This window comes from Myotis lucifugus, unplaced genomic scaffold (assembly GCF_000147115.1).
Source record: "Myotis lucifugus unplaced genomic scaffold, Myoluc2.0 scaffold_80, whole genome shotgun sequence".
Lineage (NCBI taxonomy): Eukaryota > Metazoa > Chordata > Mammalia > Chiroptera > Vespertilionidae > Myotis > Myotis lucifugus.
Genome location: NW_005871128.1, coordinates 1,546,337 through 1,574,022, shown reverse-complemented (window position 1 = coordinate 1,574,022; position 27,686 = coordinate 1,546,337). Strand labels below are relative to the sequence as shown.

The following is a 27,686-nucleotide window of genomic DNA, read 5'->3' as shown; positions in this document are numbered from 1 at the left end:
ATGGTGATGTACTATTACTTAAGCATGTAGTTATTTTTTAATATATTTTATTGATTTTTTACAGAGAGGAAGGGAGAGGGATAGAGAGTTAGAAACATCGATGAAAGAGAAATATCGATCAGCTGCCTCCTGCACACCTCTCACTGGGGATGTGCCTGCAACCAAGGTACATGCCCTTGACCGGAATCGAACCTGGGACCCTTCAGTCTGCAGGCCGACGCTCTATCCACTGAGCCAAACTGGTCATGGCACTCATGTAGTTATTTTTAATTTGGTTTAAGCTAGACCTGTGGTTCTCAAATTGTGGTCCTTGGGTCAGCAGCATCACCATGGTCTGTGAGCTGGATGGAAATGCAAATCCATGGGCCCAACCTGACCTAATGAATTCTAATCTCTGCATATGGTCCCAGTGAACTGTTTTATCTGGCTCTACAGTAGATTCATATTCACATTAAACTTTAAAAAATACGAATCAATAGTGCATGACTAAAGGACACTATAATCTCCACAGGAAACAACTTGGGATGAGGAGCTTGGGTTTTGTCTTAGTTTTATATTGTAGGGACCTTATTTCTTATATCTAAAGAAGAAGCTACCATAACTACGATTGCAGAAAAAAATAAGATCAAAGTTTTAAAAATGACTTTTATGAGATAATATAGTTTAATTATATCGACGTTTTATTAGGAGTTTCAGTGAATAATTTGTATAACTACTGCACACTCAGTTTAGAATAAGCAGTTTGTTGGGATATTTTAGTTTATTGAATGGATTAAATAATGCTGCTGAAATGAACTCTTTATACACAGAATAAAATTAAACTTTATCAAACAACCCGATGGATTTTGCTAGAGGTTAATTTTCCAACTAGAAGCTTAGTTTGCTTAGCTGGAAGGCATAAAGACTAATTAGTCATTGCATATAACTGGTTCATTAACTATTCCAGAGGGAAAATTGAAAACAGCCGCTATGATTTATTTTTTAATAGAAATTTAAAAGAAGAACATTGATTTAGTGCCTAAAATGGCCGATAAAGGTTGCATCCAACTTTAGCAGAACTGTGCAATTTTTTTTCTTTGTTTTTGATGTTGCAGTCTGCAGATGTTAGCTGTTTTTGTGAGGAAATAATGGTGTTAGCTATGAGTTTTCTTGGAAAGAAAGAGCTTAAAAGCTTTGGAGTGCTGGACTCATGGTCCGCACAGCCAGATGAACATGGATGGAATGTTAGGTGAAGCCCACGGGGAGTCATTCCCCGGCAGCATCTGGAAGGAAACAATAAGTGACTGGAGGGTGTAGTTTTCAGGCCAATGATTAAGAGGCGATTAAGTGAAGGTGTTAGGATGTGAGGGAGGGAAGGAAGTACTGAAGGTGTATATATAATATGGAACGGAGGGATTATGGAAAAGACTTAACAGAATGAACTGTACATCACAGCGGAACTTCTACAAAGCTGGAATTGGAATTTGGACAGAACAGCTATAGGTATCGTGTGAAATAGAACATGAGATTCACATAATACAGAACATACTGGGACTTTTTTTTTTAACAGTAAAGGACAGTGATGATGTCCAGTTATTCAGAGCCACTGGAAATCATTTCTTAGAGTTGGAAAGACATCCTGCTATTATACCTTGATGGTCTTACTCTGGTTATATTGGCCTTACTTTAAAGTCCCAAGAAAGCTCTGGGCTTTGGAAATAGAAATCCAGGCCTTTGATCAAGTGAGTAGTTTTAGTTTAGCCGTTTGATAGTAACTCATTCATAATACATCCAGACAGTGTTTCTTTAAATTGCTGTATATAATCATATCTTCCTGCCCATTTCTCTTGCCTACTGATAATTCCCTACTCACAACTGTGAATAAATGAATGAATTAGTGAATGAATGAATGAAACTCTGTTTGGCTTAAATGACATGGGATGAAAACTATGTTTTCCCAAAAAGCTCATGTTTATCCTTAAAAATAAATCTAGTTTTTTTTCTGAAGATAAGTTTTTCTTCTTGATATTTGAGCATCTGACAACATGAGACATTAGGGAGGAAGATAAGGCAGCATTATGGAAGCTACTGCCATTCTCTAGCCCCAGGATCCTTCCCAGCAGTTACTTAAAGGCCTTTTCATCTTAATGAACTGGGATTCTGCAAACACAGGCTGAATCTCTACTCAAGGCTCCAAATCTGTAACACTTGGATTTTATTAGCCAATATACTTAAATGCTCTAACACGCAATTTCAGTTTCTCTGACCTAAAATGACCACAGATGATTTCTTGCTCAAGTGCAGTGAGGATGATTTGGTCATTTAGGGACTATGTGGTCATCAGGGACTCTGACTCTTCCTTCTTGTGACCCTGCCCTCCTGTGGGTTCTTTCTGTTTAGCTGCAGGATGGGGAAAGAGAACATAGGAAACACTCATGTACTTTCTTACCACTTCACTTCAGAAATGACACACTTTTGCTTGACTCCATTGACCAGAACTCACCTGAATTGTCAGACTCAGATGTGATGGAGGCAGAGGTGTGTATTGCAGTCTCTTCCATATAGACTTAACCTTCCTGCCGGAGCTCTAGGCAGGCCTTTTTTCTGGATTATAAGAAAATGTAAAACTACCTGGGCACATTCAAGGACATACTGACTGGGCAAATTAAATAGAGGGTTGTAGATATAGTATTTGCTCCACAGTAATATCTCTGGTCTCCCCTCCTGTCCATCGTTGGTGCATCTCTGGCTCTTTAGGTTGCATTCCCTTAGGATGATCATTTTATCAAATGGATCTGAGAAGTCACAAACTAAGGAATTCCAGATTGCTAGCATGTGTCTTAGGATTGGCTCCACTGGTAGGTAAAAGATAAGGGGGTGTCTCCCTGCCCCAACTTGTTCTGTGGTACGTCTGGATGAAGATAGCACTTGGATAACCAGGTTCATAGTCTGGCAGATTATGGACAAGGTTAAGCAAATGTGGATGAGATTTGGGAAGGAGCAGCAGTTTGGATACTTCTGAGAATGGTGGACCTGTTTAGAGATAGAACATTTTAAAAATGTTTTTTAAATTTATTTTTTAGAGAGAGGAAAGGGGAGGGAGAGAGGAAGAGAGTGAGGGAGGTAGAAAGAGAGGGTACATGAGAGAAAAAGTTGTTCTGTGGGGAAAAGGACCTCAATCTGGAATGTATTGATGGCAGGGTCCCCCTTTTTTAAGATTTTTATTGTTTTTGAGAGGGAAACATGGATGTGAGAGTGAAACATCCATTGGTTGCCTCCCACACACACCCCAACTGGGGATCAAGCCCATAAACTGGGCATGTGTCCTGACCAGGGATCAAACCTGTAACCTTTTGGTCTAAGGGACAATGCTCAACCTACTAAGCCACACTGACCAGGGCAAGAAAATATTTTAAAAGAGTTATGAAGCAGCTTGAGGGAAGCAGGGTTAAAAACAAGGTTTCTTTTTTCACGTTGCCTGAAACTTACTCTCATTTCCAGAAAAAAATGTTCCAGAGAAACAGAGACTGAAAAAGGCTCAGTGTCTAGGGTGGTCCAAATGCTGAGATTGAGGGGTTCTGGGAGGGTTGCTTTGCTTATTTGGGACCATTCTTGTTCATCACAATCACTGGGAAGGACTGTGAGAATTATATGCAGGGAAGAGATTGGAACCTGTTCTGCTACTATGTGAGCTCTGTGTTCTTATAGGAGTAGAAGGCATACATATTGTAATTAAGTATGTATTGCTTCAAAATACATTTATATAGGAAATGTAAGTGAGATGATAATATAATTTATGATGCAAACATGGGTACTCTAAGAGCAAAAGGGGATAATATCAATTACCCTGGGACAACAAGTATAAACCAGGACCACCTCTAACAAAAAGGGATGTGTGGTCACCAAAGTTTAAGACAGTGCTACTGCATTCATGTAACAATATGTTAAGGTATTTAATAGCCCTCAACTTAAGAAAATGTCATCCTCACATTCAACCTACCATTTCAGTTAATCCCTGTGTTAAATAGAAATAGACAGAAACACTAATCTTTGTAGGGTAACCCAAGTAAGGCAAGAGTAGTACTTTATTATTTTTTTATTATTTTTTAAAAATCTTTATTGTTGAAGGTATTACATAGGTACTCCTTTTCCCCCCATTAACTTCTTCCAGCCCTCCCGCTCCTGCCCCCACAACCCAGGCCCTCACCACCCCATTGTCTGTGTCCATGGGTTATGCATATATGCATACAAGTTCATTGGTTGATCTCTTCCCACCCACCCTCCCCTGCCTTCCCTCTGAGGTTCAATAGTCTGTTCATGCTTCTATGACTCTGGGTCTATTTTTGATCATCAGTTTACTTGGTTCATTAGATTCCACATATGAGTGAGATCATACTCTCCAGGGCCATCTGTGGTATTGCAAATGGTAAGAGTTCTTTCTTTTTTATTGCTGTATCATATTCCATTGTGTAAGAGTTCTTTCTTTTTTATTGCTGTATCATATTCCATTGTGTAAACGTGCCATAGTTTTTTTTATCCACTCATAAATTGCACTGCTATGAATATAGGGGTGCATATATTCTTTCAAATGAGTGTTTCGTGTTTCTTAGGATATATTCCTAGAAGTGGGATGACTGGATTAAACGGGAGTTCCATTTTTAATTATCTGAGAAAACTCCATACTGTTTTCCACAGTATCTGCACCAGTCTACATTCCCACCAACAGTGTACTAGGGTTCCCTTTTCTCCATGACCTAGCCAACACTTGTTGTTTGTTGATTTGTTGAGGATAGCCATTCTGACAGGTGTGAGGTGGTACCTCATTGTGGCTTTGATTGGCATCTCTGGGATGAGGAGTAGTACTTCAGATTGACACCAACAGGTGGAGTATCCTGGTGCTCACTTGTTCAGCTTGAGAATAGAAGGTTGTGGAATGAATTAGGCACAGTCTTCAAGTATATGAAGCACTTGTAAGTACAATATGGGTACCAGCTGCACTCTGTTCAGGCACCACAATTTATTGAGTGACCCCACACTCCCCGTTATATGGAGAACATTTATATGGCTAGATTTTGGCTTACATGGAATGAACAAATACACACATGATGTGATTTAAGAAGGATCAGAAATTCAGAGGCCCCAGACCACCCCTCACCAGCCTGCTCACATTCCCAGCATTAGAGACACCTCTGGGGTTCAAGATACAGCGCCTCTAAAATGAAATCGGCCACCTGGAGAGGAAAGGATAATAAAGCCAGTAGCCACATTATCAGCGGGGTTCAGAGCCCTAAGGAAACAAAACATAAGTTTTAATTAGAGTTGGGGTTAGGAGAGATCATAGTGTTAGATGCAGAGCCGGGTGAGGAGCTAGGGAGGGAGGCTGAGCCGGGGTTGCTAATGGCATGTGCTGTGGGGAGCACGGAGGTGCTGCCGGGCCACCTGAGATGGAGTGTTTTTGCTGTGGGCTGGCCTGAGGTTAGCTGTCACAGCAACAAGACAGAAGAGGCAAGCGCTCCGGCTCAGGAGCTCATAACCTAAAGTGGGAAACAGGTTAAGCACAGCCATATACTTTAAAGCCTAGTAACTGGGGAAAAAAATAAATCTTTGTATAAGCCTATTTAGTATAAATTAGTATCTGCAGGTGAGGTCTTACTTTTGGGTGGCTGGGGAGCAAAACGGAGAGAACAAAATATTGGTATCATTAGGGTGATTGAGTTTTACTTTATGAAGTGTGAGAAAGCTTCTTGTAGGAAAATATTTAGTAGTATTCTGGGGGAAGGTAGGAAGGAGTTTAATAGAGAAGCAGAGTTTGAACACATTTAGCAATTTACTTGCCTTTTCCTGAAATTTCTCATAAGTATTCTGACTCTCTCTGCATTGTACATTGTCAAACTTCCAGGGAAATTATGGACCTAAGATTGTCATCTGTCCTGCCCAGCCCTGGAGTCAGAGACTGACTTTGTCAGAGTGAAAAGTTACTGTACCCTCAGGGTCGCCTTTTGCCCTCCCTACCCTTACCTCCGAGGCCAAACCACCATCATTTGTCATCTAGATTCTAGCTATAACCTCCTACCTTTTGGCTTCCTTTTGTCTATTCTCAGTACAGCAGCCCATGTGAGCCAAGAAAAATAGACCATGTCTTCTTCCGCTCCTAAGCTCTCCAGGCTCCCACTGCCTGGAACAGTGTTTACCTGTGCCCTCCCTATGCCTCTGATCCCTTATCCTTTTATTCCACTCATTTCTTTTATCCATTTAACACTGGTTTTCTGGACCTTTCTAGAACAGTTAACACACAGGTACATTTTACCAGTCAGTCCAGGGAACATTGCACAGGCTGTTAGAAAGCTCTTTCCCAAGAGATCTGTATAGCTTTGCGCCCATCACCGACACCCACCTCCTTCCGTTCTTTTCTCAAACCACGCTTTCTTATGTAACATTACAACATGTCTCCTCTCCCCCAGTTCCTCTTTCCCTTCCTTCCTTGATTTTTTTCTTCATAATACTTACCACTATCTATTGTACATTTTTTTCTGTACATTGTTATTTGTAAGCTCCATGGGTTCACTGTTGCATGCCAGGTCTCACCAAAGAATGCATAATAGAAAGCTCAGCTTATTAATTGTCACAGGATCCCATGGGGCCCTTGGAAGGTTGATGCTGATAACAATCATCACAGAATCCCCCACAGTCCCAGCACACTAGTAGATATTTGGACCCTCAGAGTGTACTCTACCCCAGCCTCCCCAGGGGAATCTTTGTAACAAAAACAGGTGTATCCCTCTAGACCACAGCACCTTCTGTTCTTAAAAGCAGTGGTCCAAGTGTTTGGCCCAGCTTCCTTTTGTTGAAACGTCCTCACTACCTATAGCTCCCATTCCACATATTTTTGAAGGTTTTCCTTGGACACTCTGTGCAAATATGATTCTAAATGTCTTCCTCAGAGTTCCAGGTAGCATTATGTATAGTGAATTTTTGTACTTTCAAAACTATAATGTGAGTGTGACACCCTCCATTATTTGACTAACTTCTGTGAACTCTGGATGAATCACATACATTTATTTATTCCATAAGTATTTACTGAGCATGTTCTATATCAGTGATGGTGAATCTTTTGAGCTCGGCGTGTCAGCATTTTGAAAACCCTAACTTATCTCTGGTGCCGTGTCACATATAGAAATTTTTTAATATTTGCAACCATAGTAAAACAAAGATTTATATTTTTGATATTTATTTTATATATTTAAATGCCATTTAACAAAGAAAAATCAACCAAAAAAATGAGTTCGCGTGTCACCTCTGACACGCGTGTCATAGGTTCGCCATCACTGTTCTATATGCTAGACTCTGTTCTAAGGGCTGGAATACAGAAGTGAACTTAAAAGAGTCCATACCCTCAAGAGGCTCTTTGTCTAATGGGAAGAGACAGACAATAGACAAACAGATATACATATAACATGCGAAGTGGTGGTGAGTGCTACAATCATAATATAGATAAAGGCTCATAAAGAGTGGAAAGGAGTCTTGCTCTAGATTTTTAAATAAAATGTAGGCTTTTTAGCGAGCAGAATTCTAAAGGAAGACAGTCATGGAGATATATGGGGTAGAGCAGTCCAGTAGGGGGAAATGCAGAATGCCTAGGTCAGTGGTTAGCAAACTGCGGCCCCTTGAGTGTGGCTCTTCCACAAAATACCACGTGCGGGTGCACACGTACAGTGCGATTGAAACTTCGTGGCCACACTCAAGGGGCCAAAGAGCATTATGGCTCACGAGCCGCAGTTTGCCGACCACTGGCCTAGGCGGTCAATGAACAGCAAGGAATTCAGTGCGGCCGGGGCAGCAGTGAAGGAGGTGTGGGAGAGGAGCTAAGAAATGTGACAAGATGCAATATTATGAAGGACCTCAAATGCCATGCTGGAGACTTTGGATTTTTCTCTGAGGAAAATGAGAAATCATGGAGGCTCTTGAATCAGAGGAATGGTGTGATTGGACTTGTTTTTAAAAGTATTTGTGAGGCTGTTGCCTTGGATAGTAAGTGTCAAAAGTGGAAGCAGAGAGACCACTTATAATGCTCTTGCAATAATCAAGGAAAGAAACAATTATTTTGAAAATAGAATATGTGTGGCTTTCGGTTTTATAGCCCACATATGGGTGGAAATCATATATGACGCTTGACTTTTTTCTTTCTGACTTATTTCACTTAGCATGATATTCTCAAGATCTATCCGTACTGTCACAATTGGCAGTGTTTCATCTTTTTGTATGGCTGAATAGTATTCCATTGTATACATGTACCACATCATAATGACCCAATCATTTATGGAAGAAACTGGTTGTTTCCTTGTCTTAGTCACTGTGAATAATGCTGCAATGAACATAGGGACGCATATATCTTTGTGAATAAATGTTTTTGAGTTTTTTAGGTATATACCCAGAAGAGAGGTTTCTGGGTCATATGGTAACTTTATTAATTTTTTGAGGAACCTCCATACTGTTTCTATAGTGGCTGTACCAGTTTAAATTCCCACCATCAGTGAATGAGATTTGCTTTTTCTCCTCAACCTCTCTAAGAAAAACAAACAAAAAAAACCTACTAGACACAGACAGTAGTATGGTGGTTACCAGAGGGAAGAGGGGTTCAGGATAGAAAAGGGTGTCAAATATATGGGTGGTGGCACACAATGCAATATATAGATGATGTATCATAGAATTATACACTTGAAACTTATATAATTTTATTAACCAATACCACTCCAATAAATTTAATTTAAAAAAGGAAAATATGCCCTAACCGGTTTGGCTCAGTGGATAGAGCGTCGGCCTGCGGACTCAAGGGTCCTAGGTTCGATTCTGGTCAAGGGCATGTACCTTGGCTGCGGGCATATCTCCAGTAGGGGGCGTGCAGAAGGCAGCTGATCGATGTTTCTCGCTCATCGATGTTTCTGACTCTCTATCCCTCTCCCTTCCTCTCTCTAAAAAATCAATAAAATATATTAAAAAAATAAAAATAAAAGTAAATAAAAAAGGAAAATAGAGCATGATTTGCTGATGGACCTGATGTGGGGTACAAGAAGAAGGGAAGAGTCAGGGATGAGGCCACATGTAGACTTTCGCAGTTAATTTAGTCTGTTGTACTGCTATAATAGAATACTATAGACTGAGTGGCTTATAAACTACAAAAATGTATTCTTACTGTTCTGGGGGCGGGAAGTCCAAATCAAGATTACTAGTAGATTTTAACATAAGAATTTGGTTGGGGTGACACAAACTTTCAGTCTATAGCAGCAGTGTAGAATAAAAATGTGCCATTTACTGAGATGAAGAGACCTGTAGGATGATAGGTTGTGGAGGAATGAACTAAGTCTCACTTTTATGCAGAACCACTCTTAGCTCTGGGTAAGCAGGGCCCCTACTCTAGGCTTCATTCCTCAAGGGGCCTTTGCATTGGCACAATTTTTCAGAATTGTCTATGCCACCTTCTACTGCTTTGATTACTCTCAGTATATTTCATTGCTCTTATAATTTGAATGTCCCAAATGATGTATTTTCTGAAAATTCCTTTGTATATATGTATAGATAGATTTGAGATCAATAAGCTTTTTCTTTCTATTACCTATAACAGCAATTAGAATAATCAGTGTACTCTAAGACTGATGACAAAATGAGCAACTGTGTAACTTTAAGGCTATGTGAAGTCTCTTGTCTCTTTTTCTCAAGGGAACAGATCAACTTAAATCTTATGGTGTGGTGTGACTGTTTAACTTTTTACCTACTAGCTCTGCATTCCACAAGATCTATACCCCAAACTACTCTATGAAGTTGATAGGATACTCCCTGGGGTGAACGAAGAAATTAAAATCTAGCTTGTGCAGAGGATATAAGGCTTTTTAGATACTCTTGCCTGTGAGCATGTGATGCCAATCAGAATTACTAATGTATTTAATTTGCCTTTCAAATTTATATTTTTTCCATAAAAACATTTCCAACAAGTAAATAGCTGTGACTCCTGTGTTCATTTATGGCATTATCCAGCCAGGTTTTGAATATGGGCTCTTATTTACCCTCATGATGGAGTGCCCCTCTGTTGCCTCTCAAAGGTTCAAACTGAGGTTGACATTGCCAAGTGGAACAGGATGGGTGGAGTGGATGGTGTCAGCACTGGAGGTGGATAAAATTGTTGGCAGACTCCAGAATGGGATAATGTCTCCAAAGTGTTTTGAGCTCCTTACTGAAAGACCTTGAATAATTTCCATGTATTATTTTGATTGCGGCAAGAACTATGTAAGGTAATCTGTTCTGCTATCAACAATGATTCCTTTCATTGCAGATTTTTAAAAAGTAGGCATATTTTTAAATGATAAATGGAATAGGTTCAAGCTGTCCTTCTTTCAAAGTATTATAAAAAACCTGTCACGTTCAAGTTAGCCCTAAGAAAAGCAAACAATAAACACTAAGTATTAACTCTTCACCAGGCAGTGTGCTAAATGCTCTATATTCACAGTCTCTTTTAATCTTTACAGCAAACTATGGGCCAATGACATTTGGCTTAGAGGAGAGGTAAATTTCTACTTTAAAAAGAGGAGAATGAGGAAGGGTAATTAAATGATATTCTCAGGTTTGTGCATCGGTACATGGTAGAGCCAGGTGGCGTTTTCTCCGGTTTTTCACTACTACACTGGATGGCTTACTACAACATCCTTTTAGGAGAAAATAGTCTCTTTTAATTGTCTCTAAGAGACTGCTGTTTGCTTCAGTAGTGATATTAGAAACAAAGCTACTAGAATAACTAATGTTTCATTTTAGGAATATTTTAACTGAAGTAACTCTTTTAAAATTGAATCTATACCCAAATAGGTTTTTGACTGTATTCTAGCATATGTGCCCAGTCAGAATTAAATGAATGAATGGAAAAAAAATTGCCTGTGATTCTATTTGTCTGATGGCTACTGTATACAACACTATTCTTGGCATTGCCACAACCCTTTATAGGTTTTATGATCTTCATTTTATAGAGGAATAAATGAGGTACATAATGGTAAGAATGCTTCACCATACCAGTTATGACAAATAGATTATTGTCTTGCCAGCCATTTTCAATCATTGAACATAGTGGATCCCTGGAGCTAGATAGTAGTATCTACCGAATAGTATTTACCTGGTTAGTATATACTGAGGTAGATGGCTGTACTGGGAAGATTAGGAGAGACCATACCTGGACTTGTGTGAAGACATCCATGTTTGATTACTGTTGTCCACCCTGAGTCTGAAATGGAGGAGTGGTAGTATTGACATTTTTGACCAATACAATGTCCTACAGAGATAGATTTCCTATGATATTTTTCAGTCTATTTAATACTTTGAATTCTGTTCTGGGTACTCAGCAGTCATTTTTGTTTTGTTTTGTTCTGCTTTACAAAAATGTCCTCTGTATTAATTCTATAATTTCTTAATGCACTTTAATTGAGTATCCTTTCATACTGTTCAAACTTGAACTATTCGTTGCTGTAATGGATCAACATGATGTTCTGCTGAATATCCAGATTCCTTGAACTATATTATGAGAGCTGATAGGAGAATTAATATATCCCTGTGAAAATTCTACAAACATATAATGTCTGTCCTAAACAAATGAGAATTGTTTATGTTCTCTTTTCCACCAGGTATAGAAAAGAGTGTGATCTCCTGATCAGATAGGTATAGATATAGATGTAGATGTAGATAGATATAGATATAGATATAGATATAGATATAAACATATACATCTGAGGCAGTGTTAATTAGTTTTTGAAAGTTACCACAACTAGCACAGAAGCACAAAAGCTACAGTTGGGATTGAGGTTGTAGTAATACATTGTCAGCCTTCAAAATCTTAACATCTTCCTGGTTTTGCTGATAAAAGTAGGTTTATCAGAGAGTAGAAAAGTGGTTGCCAGGGACTACAGGGTGGGAGAAATAGGAAGAGGTTGGTAAAAGGGTACACACTGTGTTATAAGATAAATAAGGTTTGAGGATCTAGTGTATATTGTATAAGGTCATTATAGTTGATAGCACTGTACTATCTATAATAATAAAAGCATAATATGCAAATTGACTGAATGGCCGAACAGCAGAACAACCGTCTGGATGACCATGCTATGACACCCACTGGCACCAGGCCAGCCAAGGCAGGTGCAATGTGATTGGTCGGCGGCCCGGCCATCCCCCACAGAGGGAGGCCCAGGCCACCGGCTAGGAGGGTGATCAATCGGGGGGCTCCACAATTGCCACAAAGAGAGAGGCCCAGGCCACCGACCGGCGGGCTGCATCAGGTGGGTGGGGCCTCCCTCTGCGGGGTGATCAATTGCAGGCTCCCGGACTATGAGAGGGTACAGGCCGGGCTGGAGGGACAACCCCCCCTCCAGTGCACAAATTTCGTGCACGAGGCCTCTAGTATAATTGATATTTGCTAAGAGGATAGGAATTAGAGATTTTTACCCAAAAAAAGGGTAAATATATGAGGTGGTAGATGTGTTAACTGGATGGGAGAATCCTTTCACAATGTTTATGTGTGTGAGTTCACATTGTATACTTTAAATATCTGACAATTTTACTTGCCAGTTAAACTTCAGTAAAGCTGAAAAATAAAGTGGGTTTATGATGGGACCATCACCCCTGTGCCCTTCACTCTTGATATTCAAGAATGGCAATAATCTCTGTCATTTTTCCCACTTTTCCCATGATACTTTTTTTCTTTATTCTTTTCTTTCTCTTCCCCTCCCTTTGCCTCTCTCCCTCCTTCCCTCTCTTTTTCCTTGACTATCTTGGCTGAACAGGAGGAATAAGCAGTTCCAGAAACTCTCACTTGCCCTTCCCTACCATAATAGCTCTTATATCATAGGTCAAGGAAAAACTGTACTATAGCGGCTGTTCCAACTACCAACTATGCCTATTCCAATTATACATTGAGACTGGGAAATGACCAAGGGGAAACAGAGGCACATGACTCCATTTATATGGCCCACCTATTCCCCTTTCTAACAAGGTGTGGGTGGTGTATAATGACACCGTGGGTCTCCAAGTATCAATGTCAACTTGGGCCTTGTGTCCAAGAGCCTGCAATGTTTGGTATTCCCCTCTGCCCAGCGTACATTTACTCAAATAAATGGTTCCTTTGGGGAAGCATTAGATAAAATACTATATAGAGTTGCCAAAGTAGTAGAGGATCTTCCTTATAGGAATCTGGCTTTTTCTTCAGGCAGTTGGTTTTTATTCTGTAAACGAGGTAAGGGAATTTTTATTCAGGCAGCTATTGTCACCTGACTGATTAATTACATCCTGTATTTATTTCAATTGTGTAGATCACCTCAGTATTGTTGACATGTTGGGTTGGTAATCCTTTGCTTGTGGAGGCATGTCTTGTGCTTTATAATATGTTTAGCAGTGTTCCTGATCTCTACCCACATGGTGCCAATAGTGCTCATTGTGACAACCAAAAATGTCTCCAGACAGGGCCAGATGTCCCCTGCAGGGAAAAATACCCTGATTGAAAACTAGTGACCCTTTTAACAATTGCATTGCTACAAGTTACCGAGGAGTATTAATATCCCACATTTTTTCCATGGATGAGCACTAACTGGAAAATAAATAACAGGTAATCTTGCTTTGAAACCTGTTTTAAAGACTTCGTCCACAGCTAACTTATGATACCAATTTTTTAGGTCTGGTTCCCAGGAAACAGATTCTCAGGTAAAGAGTTGTGTGCAGGAAGTTGTTGCTGTTGATTCCATGCCTGTGGGAAAGTGAGGGAAGTAGGACTAGGTAGAGGGAGAGCTGGAATCATGATATAGTCACAGCAAAAGCTTCTGTCAGTCCCATGGGGCTTCCTGGAGCATGTATGGCCTTTCGGAGTTTTACTACCTTGAGAGAAAGAGGTTGGGCTTTTGCATTCCTGCATCTACCACTCATTGGATGGTCACATGAAGGAGATGTGACTTTGGGTACTTTCTGCAAAAGGGTTCAAGGAAATGCATCAGCTGCCAGAACTTCAGCATCTGGGAATGTCTCCATCCTGAAAGGTTAATGGAGCAGCACACCAAAACCTCCACTATAGGCCATTAATAGTAATCATAGCATAGGGTAATATTTCTATCCTCCTCTGATTCTGCTACCTTTAGCACATGTTTCAACCTTTCAGTACATCCAAAACTGTTTACATGTCATGCAGTATAAGATATAATAATTTATTAGATTGTCTGTTTTGTTATTTTCTAATAATTTTTGGCATATGTCTGTAACTATGTAGCTACTGAGGCATTTTGATTTATTTTTGCCAATCAGAAAATACATATTACATAAGGAAGTGTTCTAATGGAGGAACTTTATTGAGATCTAAAAAATTTACTCATAGTTCAAATGGATTCTGTGGATGGTCGAGTAGTTTCTTTGTATTTGAAAGTATTATAAACCAGAAACTCATAGCTTATCTCTGATATCATTTCCCAATTTTTCAGTGTTATACAACCAATATGGCATAACTAAGAGTCACGTAAAGCAATGTAATTGTTTTTGTCCATAATATTAACGACCTAAATTTAAATAACTATTTAGAATAATGGATAGTTAGCCAAAATAGTAAGCCAAGCTCCCCCAGCAAAAGCACTGCTACAGCACCTTGGGGATATGCACTCTAAAACTCTGACAAAAATATCTATTTTGACAGTTTTCTTAAACTTAGTGGCTGTAAGGTCATTCTGCTTATACAAAAAGCATTATATAGTTAGTTGCATTTTCTATTTTAAATCACTGTTTTCAGAAACTTACCATTCTAAAAATATTGTCCTGGTGAAACTTGGTATATTAAATGGCATATCACATTTTATCCTGGGAGATTCAGCTTTTCCAAATACACACACACACACACACACACACACACACACACACACACTAGAGGCCCGGTGCATGAAATTTTTGCACAGGTAGGGTCCCTAGGCCTGACCAGTGATCAGGGATGATTGGGACCTTCCAGCTGGTGGCTGAGGCCTTCCTTCCCTGGCTGCAGGCTACCGGCCAGGGCCTTCCTTCATTCCGTGCCGTCCCCTGGTGGTCAGTGAACATCATAGCAAGCGATAGAACTCCCAGTATCCTAGTCAAATGCTCACAAGGACACTTTGCATATTAGCCTTTTATATATATACTAGAGACCTGATGCACGAAGTTCGTGCAAATATAGCCTTCCTTCCCCCAGCTGCCGGCACTGGCTTCCCTCTGGCACTCGGGACCCAGGCTTCTCTCCGGCTGCTGGCAGGCACCCGGTACCCGGTCTTCCCTTGCAGCCCCGGCTTTGTCTGAAGGTCGTCCAGTCTAATTAGCATATTATGACTAATAATATGAGTGCTTGACTGCTTCTGTATTTACAGAAGGCAAAAACAACCTTAGTGGTTTCAAAAAATATAATTGAGAAAAAGAAAACTTTCCATATTTAAAATAGTTCAAGCCAAACATTTTCTTTTGATTTTTTAATTAACACTTTTATGATTACTATTAAACATTAATACAAAAGTAATGATAATAGTAATGAAAAATACATAGAGAGTTTTGGCTAATTTTTCCTAAGACTTATTTTATTTTCTTAAATTGCCATGAATTCAAGAATAAATCATTTTATTTCTGAAAACTAACTACTGTAAATAGCAGCCACTGTTTAAAGAAGCCTAACAGCATATGCAGGATCTCATGTTCTGTGAATACGTAGACATTTTTCTTTTTTGAATTCTTTTCATTTATTTTAATGTTTTTATTGGATCAGTTATTGGATTCTTGCATTAAAAATTACTGTTCTTACTGTCAAAAATAAAATAAAAATATATACTATTCTTGATTTCTTCAATTTGTTTCTCCTTGTGCTTCATCTCACTTTTGTTTTGTTTCTGTTATTTACTACCATCCATGTTTCATAAACTGTTCACATAATCTATTTTAACATTTCTATTTGTAATCCTCATATACTATTTTATTTATAATACAGTTATTCTTTTGTATTAAAACATTAATGGATGACTATGTGACTATTAAATGCATATGTATGCATTTATTGTTCAAGACACTTTCATTTATTTTAAATATAGTTTTATTGATTTCAGAGAGGATGGGAGAGGGAGAAAGAGATAGAAACATCAATGATGAGAGAGAATCATTGATTGGCTATCTCCTGCACACCCCACACTGGGGATCGAGCCTGCAACCCAGGCATGTGCCCTTGGCCAGAATTGAATCCAGGACCCTTCAGTCCGCAGGCCGACACTCTACCCACTGAGCCAAACCAACTAGGGCTCAAGACACTTTTAGAAATGGAATTTATATAACTGGGAAGTAAATTTATGTGGTAGATGTTAAGAGCCTCATTTTTGTAATTCTAATAAATGGAGACAGTCTCATATTGTTTGTCATTCTGTTATGTTTCATTTATTATGACAGATGCCCTATTATACTATTCTTATGCTTTTTTCATAACTTCTTTATTTATCTAAGTACTCATAAAATTTACATATTTCCAGAAGGAATCAATATTTGATCGCGCTGTATATCCACATTGACATCCAGCATTAATTTTCCATTGAATGCCAAGAACAAGCATTAGCATACATACTAATGTTCATGTTTTTAGAGCTTGTTTTTAATCTCTGTTCAAACATTGCCTGAAAGCAGTTGGGCAAAAGTACTGCACATATTTCACTTTTCCTTCTGTTTGGCCAAAAAATGTTGAAAAGTAAGTGGTTGCCTTCCTTTACCTTTTGATTTAAGAAAAAGCCAGAGCTTGCCCTTGAATCAACCTCGGGACATGGATATTCTGAAAGAAAAGTTTCAAACATTAGCTTTGTTGACTCAGCCCTTCATCCCAGAAAGGCACCCTGGGAGAGAAATGTCCTTAGATTGCTCCAGAGGACCCAGGTTCTCATGGGTATCTGCTTCATTAGTGATAATGCTTTATGTGTTTCTCCCTGTATTAGATTAAAAGAGGAATTAATATCTAAGAAATAACAAATATCAGAATGTGGAGGGTTTAATGTTACCCCAACCTGCAGCATGTACATATTTCAGAGGAGATGACAAAATTAGATTCTTTTGGAAAAGTGTCGAACATCTAATGCCCCCTTAAAACGTCAAATTTAATTTCAAAAGCAAATCATACAATTTCCTAATTCAGATTTTATCTGTGGAGTGGGAGTATTTGATTTGATCATTGATAGCAGTTCTCCACGAGAATACTGGCTATGAAATGGGATATTTCAGTATCCATACAGACTTTTTACACATAAAATGACTCCTTCAGAAGTGGTGTGGAACATGTAACAATTTTTCTGAAAATTTCTACTGTGGATGGTGTTATTTTCCTAGGGAAAACAGTAGTGCTTGTCTTTTGAATAATAAGGAATCCTATCCGTCACCATCAGAAAGGGTTGATTATATGTATAGAAGCCAACGTTATGACTGCTGTAAATTATATATCTGTGTGTGTGTGTTATATAACACATAATGTAATAATATATATGTTATATATATAAACACACAGAGGGATTTCAGAGAAATCCCCATCAAAATAGGTCTTCCATTTAATTTTAGGTAAGAATGAAAAATGTGAGTAAAGCAGTCTATTTATGTTCTACAGTAAATAATGATTCATTATTATTTTTTCAACCAAAGCTCAATATTTGGTGATGTATTTAATCTCATCCTAAAGAAAACTAGAATAGGAGCCAGGGAACTTAGAAAGACATTTAATCTCTCTTTCATTTCTGCCTACCTCATAGGGTAGCTTCGCAGATGAAATGTAGATAGAAAAGTGCTTTGGAATAATAAAGCAGCATAGAAGTGCAAGATAGTATTGCTTTTGTCCTTACTCTATGAAAGTGAACCATTAGAAATCTGATTCCAATGTGGGCATACACTCAGCCATAAAACATGGCTTTTTGAAACTCTCATTCTGGATAATAAATCTTTTGTTTTTCACTAGTATCATACACTATCCCACATTAAACAGGATATACTGAATTCAGTAACATGGGACATTCAATGCCATAAAAATAAACTTAGACTATAGGCCTGTTTAAGGATGATGTTGCTGACACCTGCAGACAATGTTTTTAAACTCAATTCCTTGAAACTTACAAGTCATTTATAAACTCATATACTCAGAGTATAAGAAAAGTAAGCTTGAAGGGGCAGGGATTTTTGTTTATTTTTATATATTTAATAACTATCATAATATTGGCTAGTGTGTGATGGCTAAATGAAAGGTCAACATTGCTTTTCTAAATTTTAGATGTGAATGAACTCATTCTTTCATTTATTCATTTAACAAGCAGTTACCAAGTAGTTGGGAGGTGTCCACTCTGGTGACTCTGAAGGTTCATATGAAAAATAGGAAACATTAAAATGGGAACATATTTAATACTTTCAACAATAAAGATTTTTAAAAAAGAAAAAGAGGAAATTGGCAGGCAAAGAAGTAATTACGGATGCATTTTAAAATAGGTCTCTACATAGTATTATGATATCATATTAATTAAAGTACTTAATTCTATCTGGAGAGGTCAGAAAAGTTTTTCTTGAGTAGATGATAAATTGAATCTTGGGTAATGAGTAAGAGTTTTGGTTAAGGACAATAATTGAGTATTAAGCGAGGTAATAGTGTTAAGAAACAATTCTTCATTGATCTCTCATATTTCTTCATGTCTTACTAGCAAGGCACTGATCACCTTTCTTTAAAATACCTTTTCAAGGTGTTTTTCTTGCAAATAGTCTTGATGGATAGAGACAGTGTTCCTTTCTGGAGGAAAGGGCTATTATGCTTACTGGTCATGATGAAGTGTTCAGGTTCCCCAAGTAGAGCTCCTGTGATGCTCAGGGAACAGGTGAAAGAAAATGTTGATGCTCTGGCTACTGTTATTAAGATGAAAATAAAGCCTTTTGTCCCTGATTCAAGACTCACATATCTTCTGCCAGCATCCATAAAACTGTGGCAGGGTTACCTAGCATATAGAATAAAATCTCAGCCCTTCACAGGTTTTGACAGTTTTGTTGATGGAGATAATGCTAAGGGACACATGACTTTCTGAAAGGGAAGAATGAGGAATTTTCAGGTGCATTAAAGGAATTTGAGAAAAGTCCATGGGTAACAAACATGTTGGCCAGACATTATAGTCTTTTTTGAGCAATAAATGCTCCTCTACTTAATTGCCTGCTAATGATGAGGGGTTGGGATGATAGTTGCAGTCTGGTTTCTGGGAAGTAGGTGCAAAGGCCTAGTGGTGCCATGGTCATGCTAACTTTGCTCAGAACAGGGGAACTTCCTTGGCTATTGGGTAGTCAGCTTCAGGTCCACCCATAGTAACAACTAGCACTAAGATGAGTCCTGTGTGGGTTGAAGGTTCTCTTCCTCTTCCCATCAGCAGTTATTGGGAATGTAGAAGGAAGAAACTTGGCCAACATAATGGGCTTTCTGACAGCTTAGCTTGTCCTGTCGTCTGTCATGCCAAACTTAGATACAATTGGAGATGGCAGCAAAGGCCTCTGTGATGTTTTGTTTGTTGATTTGTTTGTTTGCTGTGAGTCCTGGCTGCTGTATGGGAACTTCGGCCCTCTTTGGGAGACTTCACTGGGGTAGACAAACTCCTGTGAGGAACTATTGAGGAGTCATTGACTAACATGTGGGTCCTACTGCCTCAGGTTGTATATATAATCCTGAAATGCAACCCACTGGCAATTGAGAAGAGACCCAAGGAATTGTAGTAAATTTTATAGTCAGCCTTGTAATCTTGCAAAACTCCCTTAGTTCTGATAACTGGATGAAGATTTAAGAGATGTTCTCTTGATAATGAAGTTTGTGCAAGTTAAGCCCCTGTCAGCCAGATGGAACAAACCCTGTTAGCCTGATGGAAAACAATGCAACTCAGGGGTTCCCAAGGTTGAAGTAGATGGTGTCATTAATTATGATTATGATGTTCAATATAGAACTTGGTGTGGAATTATAACATTACAAATTCATTTCATTAAGCTGGTCAGCAGCTGCTATACTGCCTGAAATTGAAACTAAATGTGCCTTGCTTACTAATTTGGAGCTGATCTCCCCCTCTGTGTCCCCTGATTCCCAATCTTCCTAATTCAACTGCTTTAAGGAAAATGATTATTGGTTCTTCGTGATCACTCATCTGAGTATGCTGGAGAACTTTAGGGAAGAGCAAGAACTCAAACTTTTATGGCATTTTCTTGGATAAAAATGCCAAAATCTTCACCCTACTCAGACCTACTCCTGATTCAATTGATGGGGTTTGGGCAGTGTTCACAGTGGGCAAGGAGAAGCCCAAGTAACCTCCTGGGTGCCTTTGGGGTCAGTTCAGTGTACTTTGGTTGCTTCCACAGCTGAATGTATAGTAAAAATTAGTGTTTGATGTGATTGCAAGTCTATGTCTCATAAGTGCCAGAGGGAATCATCTCAATTAGGAAGAGCATGTTGTGAAGTGAACATACCTTTGGGTGGCGGGGTGAGGGGGTTCCTCAGGTCTTTCTGACCTCTTTGAGCTACAAGTCTCTGTTACTGGAGTTTTTACAAATTGGAACTTCTGACAAAGTCAGGCAGCTTCCACCTAGAAGTGCTGCTTGGGGATGTGGACCCCTACTGCCCTGATACAGCTACCAGGTATCTTTTGAAAGTCAGGTGTTAGCTTGCTGTTGAGCTCTTATTGAAACTGGACACCTGACTCATGGAGACCTTGTGATTCTCTGGCCCTATTTCCATTGGGGGAGGGAGGGTCAATGTGGGCTCAAGATTAACAAGGTAGGACAATTTCAACAGACCTCACTAATGGAAAGGAAATTTATATTCAAGAAAGTGGTCAGCCTGTCCCCAGTGCAGTCTCAGCTTTACACAGAAAAAGTAGCAGTTGCCCTCTCCTGCTCACGCCACTGCCAGAAACAAAGGTACTGGCTCAATGGGGCCTTCTGTTCACAGTGCTTTCCCTAACTCTTGGGCCTGGTTGGATGACGTTTTGGCTAAGCTGAAACCTGATGATGTCCGCTGAGCTACTAGTTGTACAACATCAGCAGCTGTGCAGAACTGAAAATGTATGTAATCTCTCTACTCACTTAGCAGAACTCCTAGCCATTCCCATATTGTTACTGACTTGGCTTGTAATCAGTGGCCTAATTTATGTACCTGATGGATTAAAGACACCTTTGGGGGAGGGGCTGATTCAATCATCTGAGGCCCATACTCTGATGAGGCCCATTGGAGTCATACTGCTGAGTAAGTCCCCATCACCTGGATGACTACCATTTCTGATCAGTAAACTGTAGTGCTGATTATGGCAACTTATCCACTGTCATAAAATAGGCACAAAGTAAACCTAAGCTTCTGATGCAGCAGCCACTACTGCCTCAGATTTACTCAACTGCGTGGATCCAAGGACCCTTGGGAGGTGGAGGCATGGCTGAAGTCAGTACTGGGGGTTGGCCTGATTTTCCTAGTTGGAGTTCTAGAAGCCTTAATTAAATATCTTATGGTATAAGTTGTACAGATTTGGTCCAGGCCTTTTTTCATTGGAGGGGCCAACAGAGTAATTTACTGTCAGGAGAATTTGCCATACACACAGATGGTATAAAAATGAGTGGATATGGAAAATAATTGTCCATGGGTGTTTTGAATTTCTATATGTTTTGCAAGTAGAGGCATGATTGCCTTTCTTCCAGACTATCTTTACAAGGATTTTTGTATGTGGAATATCTCTGAATGATAGAAATATACTTCTGGAACAAGGGGTAAGCCTTGGGTGCTTAAAGCCTTAGATCATAGAGATAGTGTCTTCCTTTGAATCAAAAGGCAGGCATGCTCATGGGCCAGGCATAATAAACATAATGTCTACCTCTGTTGCCAAGGAAGATATTCTTACTGTACATTACTAACGATTCAGGTTGTCTGTGCTTGGAATTCTTTTCCTAGAATGCAACTGATTGCCTGTGCAAGCATCCTAGGGTCCACTTTGCTTCCTTCGGTGAGAGTTGAGGCTTGGGGAATCAGCACAAGTACTGATCCTCTAGCTACTGCTATTTGTTGTGAGTTAATAAGTTTTCTTCTTTTCTGACCTAGGAGTCAGTGCCTTTTGTCAGCATCCAAGGCAGGCTCACTTGTTAGCTTGCATGTAGGGCAAAATTGCACACTCGTCACTCTTCACAGCTATAAGAGATACAGTCAAACCTCCGTTCTCAAATGTCTCCCATCTTGAGCAGTTCAGTTCTCAACAAAATTGTGAAATGGAAAAATGTCTCAGTTGTTGAACAAAACCGGTTCTTGACCTGACACCCCTTTCATGCTGATACATCAGCAAAACAAAAAGTGTCTCCCAGGCCACAGAGGAGAGAATGCACCAGTGTGAGTGTGTTTAGAGCCAAACCTTGCCTTGTTAACATCTCAGGAACTTGTGCTGTGAATATTTTTGTATTTTGTGGGTGTTTTTTCTTTTGTTGCTGGCACAATTTTAAAACATAAAGAGGCTATCAAGAATGCTAATGTTGCTAAAGGTGTGAAAGAAACAATGGTCAGAGGCAATTGAAGAGGCAGAAATACTGTTATTAATTTGGATAAAGGAAAAGGAGTTAGCAGCCAGTGGACAGCATTTCAGGGGCAATGATATGCAGAAAAGCAAAGATGCTGCAGCTGACCTCCTGAAAGACATACCTGGAATGAGTGCTGAAAAAGATTCATTTAAGGCTTGTAGGGGTAGTTCAATAAACTTAAGAAAATAGTGTTTGTTTATTGATTAAACAGTACATTAGACAGGTACTGTATATAAGAAAGGTTAAAATGGAATCATTTGGGGGTCTGGAATGATCAATTCAATTTTCATTACTTCTAATGGGAAAAAAATGAATCCGTTGTTGAACAAATAGCTTCTCAAACAGCCTTCCGGGATGAATTAATTTTGAGAACTGAGGTCCACTCTATACCTCTACTCTCAGTGGTATGAAATAGCTGACATTTATTTTTGTCCATAAAAGTAAAAAATATTTTCTTTTTCTTCTTGGCATGGAATTCTTATTTAAGCAGTGATTTGGGGATGTAGGCACCTTTATCTATATTTTTTCTTTTATTATTTGGTTTTCATTAGCTTCCAGATTTGCCATACTCATCTGCATTAAGCTGGCTGAGGGGAAAAGAAGATGGGGGAATGTGTGTGGGATATTTTCATGGGCCAAGCTTAAAAATGGTACATATCATTCACTTTCATTGACTTTCATAGAACTTGTTCAAACATTACCCTTAGATGGGGAGAAATGTGATCTAGTCCTGTGTCCATGAAGAAGAGAAATGAGTTTGGTGGAAAGTTTTTTTCCACAGATGGAAGGTATTTCCAACCAACAGATGTGAAAATGAGCAAGACATGTCTTTAGCATGGCTAAAATCATAGGCTGCATGAAGTAGAGTGTGGTAGATGATGAGAGGCGTGTCATGAATCATCTTTTACCTTAGGTTGATCTCTCTGAAGGTGACTGGCAAACGCTGAAGGATTTTAATCTTGGAATAACAAGATTAAGGGAGAATATTTATGAAGCTATAGCAATAGAGTGAGAAAAATGTCAATTTTAATGAAGCCAGTGACAAAAGAGATTCACTAATACAATAAAAGTAATTATTGAACACACCCTGAGGGTCATGCATGGTGATGGTGATGGTGATACAGGAAAATTGGACTGGAACACACGGTATTCCTCTAGGCAGGATGGTTCTTGGGTTCTTTGTCTGGTGGAATCGAAGAATGAAACCACGGAATAAAGGTGCTTTAGCAAAAGGTGGAAATTTATTGAGAAACAAGCATATGGGGGTGAAGGGAAGAGTCCCACTAAGTCCCTTTTCCTTCAGCGTATAAAGGCTACAGATCTTTGTGCCTTGATATCCCCTCTGGTCACTGCCCCCCTTAGATTGGTTACTATAGCAACTCCAGAGCTCAAACCTCAAGTGAAGTATACTAAAGTTCCCTCCTTCTTCTCCCTTATTGTTTCCCTGTTCCCTCTGGGCTTTCTTCTTCCCTCTCTGAATGAGGGGCTCCCTTCCCTTTTTTTCTGTAAATGTCTACCTTTCTGCAGCTCTCAGTTCCCTTATCTTATAGAAATGTACCTTCTACTCCCAGCTCCCTTATCTTATGGAAATGTACCCGTTGCAGCTCTGTAGCCCTGTGCTTTTTCCATGGACCCCTTCCTAAAATTTACTAAACCTGCCTATTTCACCCCTAAAAGCTCCTTTCAGTGGGTACTAGATATTTGCCAAAATAAAACCAGTAACAAATGGACCAGTGAGATACTAGTGGTCAGAGAGAAGGTAAAGAATAGTATGTGGCCGAAGCCGGTTTGGCTCAGTGGATAGAGTGTCGGCCTGTGGACTGAAAGGTCCCAGGTTCGATTCCACGATTCCGGTCAAGGGCATGTACCTTGGTTGTGGGCACATCCCCAGTAGGAGATGTGCAGGAGGTGGCTGATCGATGTTTCTCTCTCATCGATGTTTCTAACTCTCTATCTCTCTCCCTTCCTCTCTGTAAAAAAATCAATAAAATATATTTTTTTAAAAAAAGAATAGTATGTGGTGGGGGAATGTCTGAGGAGAGGCTTGAGGTAGGAAAATAATGGGATCAGGTTTAAGTTATTGAATTCCTGAGTTTGTACAACACTTAGGTGGATATGCCAAGCACGTATTGTTTATGTATAGCTGCGTCTCCTTAGAAAAGTCAGTACAGAGTTGGTAATGCCAAGGAAGAGACTAAAGATCACCAAGATGGGGCTCCCACATTACACATATTCAGTGAGTATGTGTTAATTGACTTTTGTGTTATTTATTTTTCTGTTAAAAAGGAAAAGTTGTTACTCTTTGATTTACTGAACACATTTTGACTTTTTTCTGATTTCTCAGGTATTCAGGTAGAGTTAATAAGTACCCATAGCTGAAAGATGTAATGGTAGCATTAGATTTAAGAAGAAATCTAAAATAATATTAAGTGAGCATATATTCTGCTTTGACTGAAATGGCTATCATTGGTGGTGTCTGTAATTTCTTCAGATTGCTTGTTACTTCTGCTAGCTACAACAATGATGTATTGGAAAGTCTCAAGCTCTTTAATTGTACACATCATATTGTACAATTATAATGTACTTAAAAAACATAGTTTCCTTTTCTTTCTGGTTAAACGTTGCTGTTTTATAAAGGAGTACTCTTCCTCCATGTATGCTCTGAGCTAATTGCTGTTGCAAATATAGCTTGAGTTTACAATCAGCAATAATGACACCACATGGCTTAAGATTACCTAGTTCTGTTTTGTTTGTTTTTTTCATCTTTTGCACTTATGGACTGGAGGTAATAAGAAAGAGGAGTGAGGTTCTCTTTATTTACTCCACTTTTCTATGCTATCCATGCCTGTCCTTTATTGCCTGGTTGAAATGATGGCCACTCTGGAAATGAAGCATGATTTCATGACTGCTATCCCAGACTGAGCCTAAAGCTCAGGACGGCCGTACTTCCCTTGTCCACCCTCTACCCTCAAGTTAACCGCGTGCATCACAATCTGCTCAGAAGATGCAGACATGAGAATTCTGTTTTCTTCTTGGTTAATTTTTGCATATTGAATTGCCCAAGTTCATGGAAATGGTGGGGGGTGGTATGTAAACATTGTAACAGGAAGCATCTGGGTTCTTCTACTGAGTTAGTTAGAAGAGGATGCTAATAAAACCGAATAACCGCTTTGGACTCTAAAAGAGCCAGTGAGCATTTTTCTATAGAAACAAACTGGATTTTGCATGCTAAACTGTCACTTCACTAGTCTGTTTCCATGTTACAAGGACAGGGTAAAACTATAAATTGGTTGACCTAAATTTACAAAGCCTTGAAGTACAGGTCCTGCTGATTAGGTTGATTCCATCAGCTATCCCTGTGAAGAACTTGATAATGAGTTACCCAGACTTAACTTGGCTCAGAGATACCAGGACGTTGTGCTGGTACGGTCTGAGAAGGTGTAGTCTACTTCTAATTTTAACTGCAATGTGACATTTAGAAAGGCTGTTCCTATTTTTTCTATTTTAAACTAGTGTCCTAAATAGGTGTGTCCATACTACTTAGTTTAGGGACACAGGCTTCAGAGTCCAGACCCTCTTGCCATTTCAGATTTGGCAGAAAGGTAGGACAGGGTGTTAGGTTGGGCTGGAGCTCGGCTGTTTCCAGTGCGATGTCAAGCGCTAGGTCCTACTGGGCTGGTGGTTCTGTGTTTAGGTGCTGGTTGTGCTGTGTGATACAAAAAAGAAAAAGGACACCTTCATTTCTAGCCTCCGGTTTCCAAGCACAAGCCAGAATACCAATTCCACATTCCTCAAGTACCAGGGGATAGAGGACACCATCTTGTATGACTGTGCTTGGTAGAAGTCTATTAATAAAAACACCTAATTTTTCCATGAACGCTAACAATGGTTAGTTTATCATCACATGTAGAATTACTCAACAGGTTTGCTTTTTGGATCCCAAGTACATCACCATTTCCATGTGTATCTTAGCAATTAATCTTTGAATTTTATCATAATTAGGTTGAATATCATGAAGTTATAAAAAAAAATCTCATTTTGCCAATAACATTAAATTGGTATTTGGATTATGTAGTATTATTGCATTGATTTCTTACCATTTTAAAATTCTGGGGTGAGAATTTAATTTTACAAATTGTAATAGTTTGACTTTTCTAATCAGCAAGTTTAATGCTTTAACGGTTGTCTGTTTTCCTTGCCTTGTATTTTCCATTACAGGAAGCATCCCCGTTATCTGGACTCCCCGAGTATGTTAAAATAGTAGAAGTTGGACCTCGCGATGGATTGCAGAATGAAAAGGTAGCTTGATATCACTTTTGCACAATTTATTTTAAATGATAAATTAAATATTCATATTTTTTAAAACTCTAAAGACTTATATTTCATATGCTACAATATAATATTTGTTCTCATTGCTAGTTGAATTTATAAATCTTAACTAGGATTTGCCTTCAGTTAAGAAGTAATTTTCTGTTTATGTTTCAACAGACCCTATACACATTAATTATAAAATAACTTTCCATGTTTTCCTAGGTTATAGTTCCTACAGATATAAAAATTGAATTTATCAATCAACTTTCCCAAACTGGCTTGTCTGTAATAGAAGTGACCAGCTTTGTGTCTTCCAAATGGGTACCACAGGTATGTAATCCATAACTCCTTATCTGGGTCCTTAATTCAGCCTTGTCAAGATTTAGAAAGCAATGTGATGTGCATTGTGATATAATTATTAATTTGTTACCTTCTTACAAATTATAGCGCATACACTGAGGTAAGATTAAGGAAAAACCTCTTTGATGAAATATCTTATATAAATTAAGTCCTAAAAAGTTATTTATATGGCTCAGCATCATGAGCAGAGGATAAGGCTTGTCCCTGACATCTTTCACCCCCACTCAGTTTAAGGTTCCCCTGAGGTTCTGCCTTCAGCAGTTTTCTCTGTGCACTTTTGCCTATCCTTCCAACATTAATAGTCACTTCTAAGAGGATACAAACCTGTGTTCCTAGTCCTCCCCTTTCTGGGGAGGTTCAGCTACATGTACCACCAGTACCTCAAACCGGTGGGTTCAAAATCACTCATTGTCCGATCCTACTATATGCTAAAAGCTCAATTGTTCCCTTTG

At 39.1% G+C, this 27,686-nt stretch overlaps 1 protein-coding gene across 3 annotated transcripts in view; it reads left to right on the top strand.

Moving 5' to 3' along the window:
• The window catches only part of HMGCLL1 (3-hydroxymethyl-3-methylglutaryl-CoA lyase like 1), a 155,352-nt gene that overhangs the window by 21,283 nt on the left and 106,383 nt on the right, over window positions 1–27,686 (top strand). For all 3 annotated transcript variants that reach the window (XR_002829776.1, XM_023755567.1, XM_006090708.3), the window contains exons 2-3: window positions 26,782–26,862; window positions 27,097–27,204. Coding sequence is in view for 2 of the 3 variants with exons in the window: in XM_023755567.1 (XP_023611335.1) it covers window positions 26,782–26,862; window positions 27,097–27,204 (189 nt within the window). In the remaining variant the exon portion in view is untranslated. The remainder of the gene's footprint in view (window positions 1–26,781; window positions 26,863–27,096; window positions 27,205–27,686) is intronic.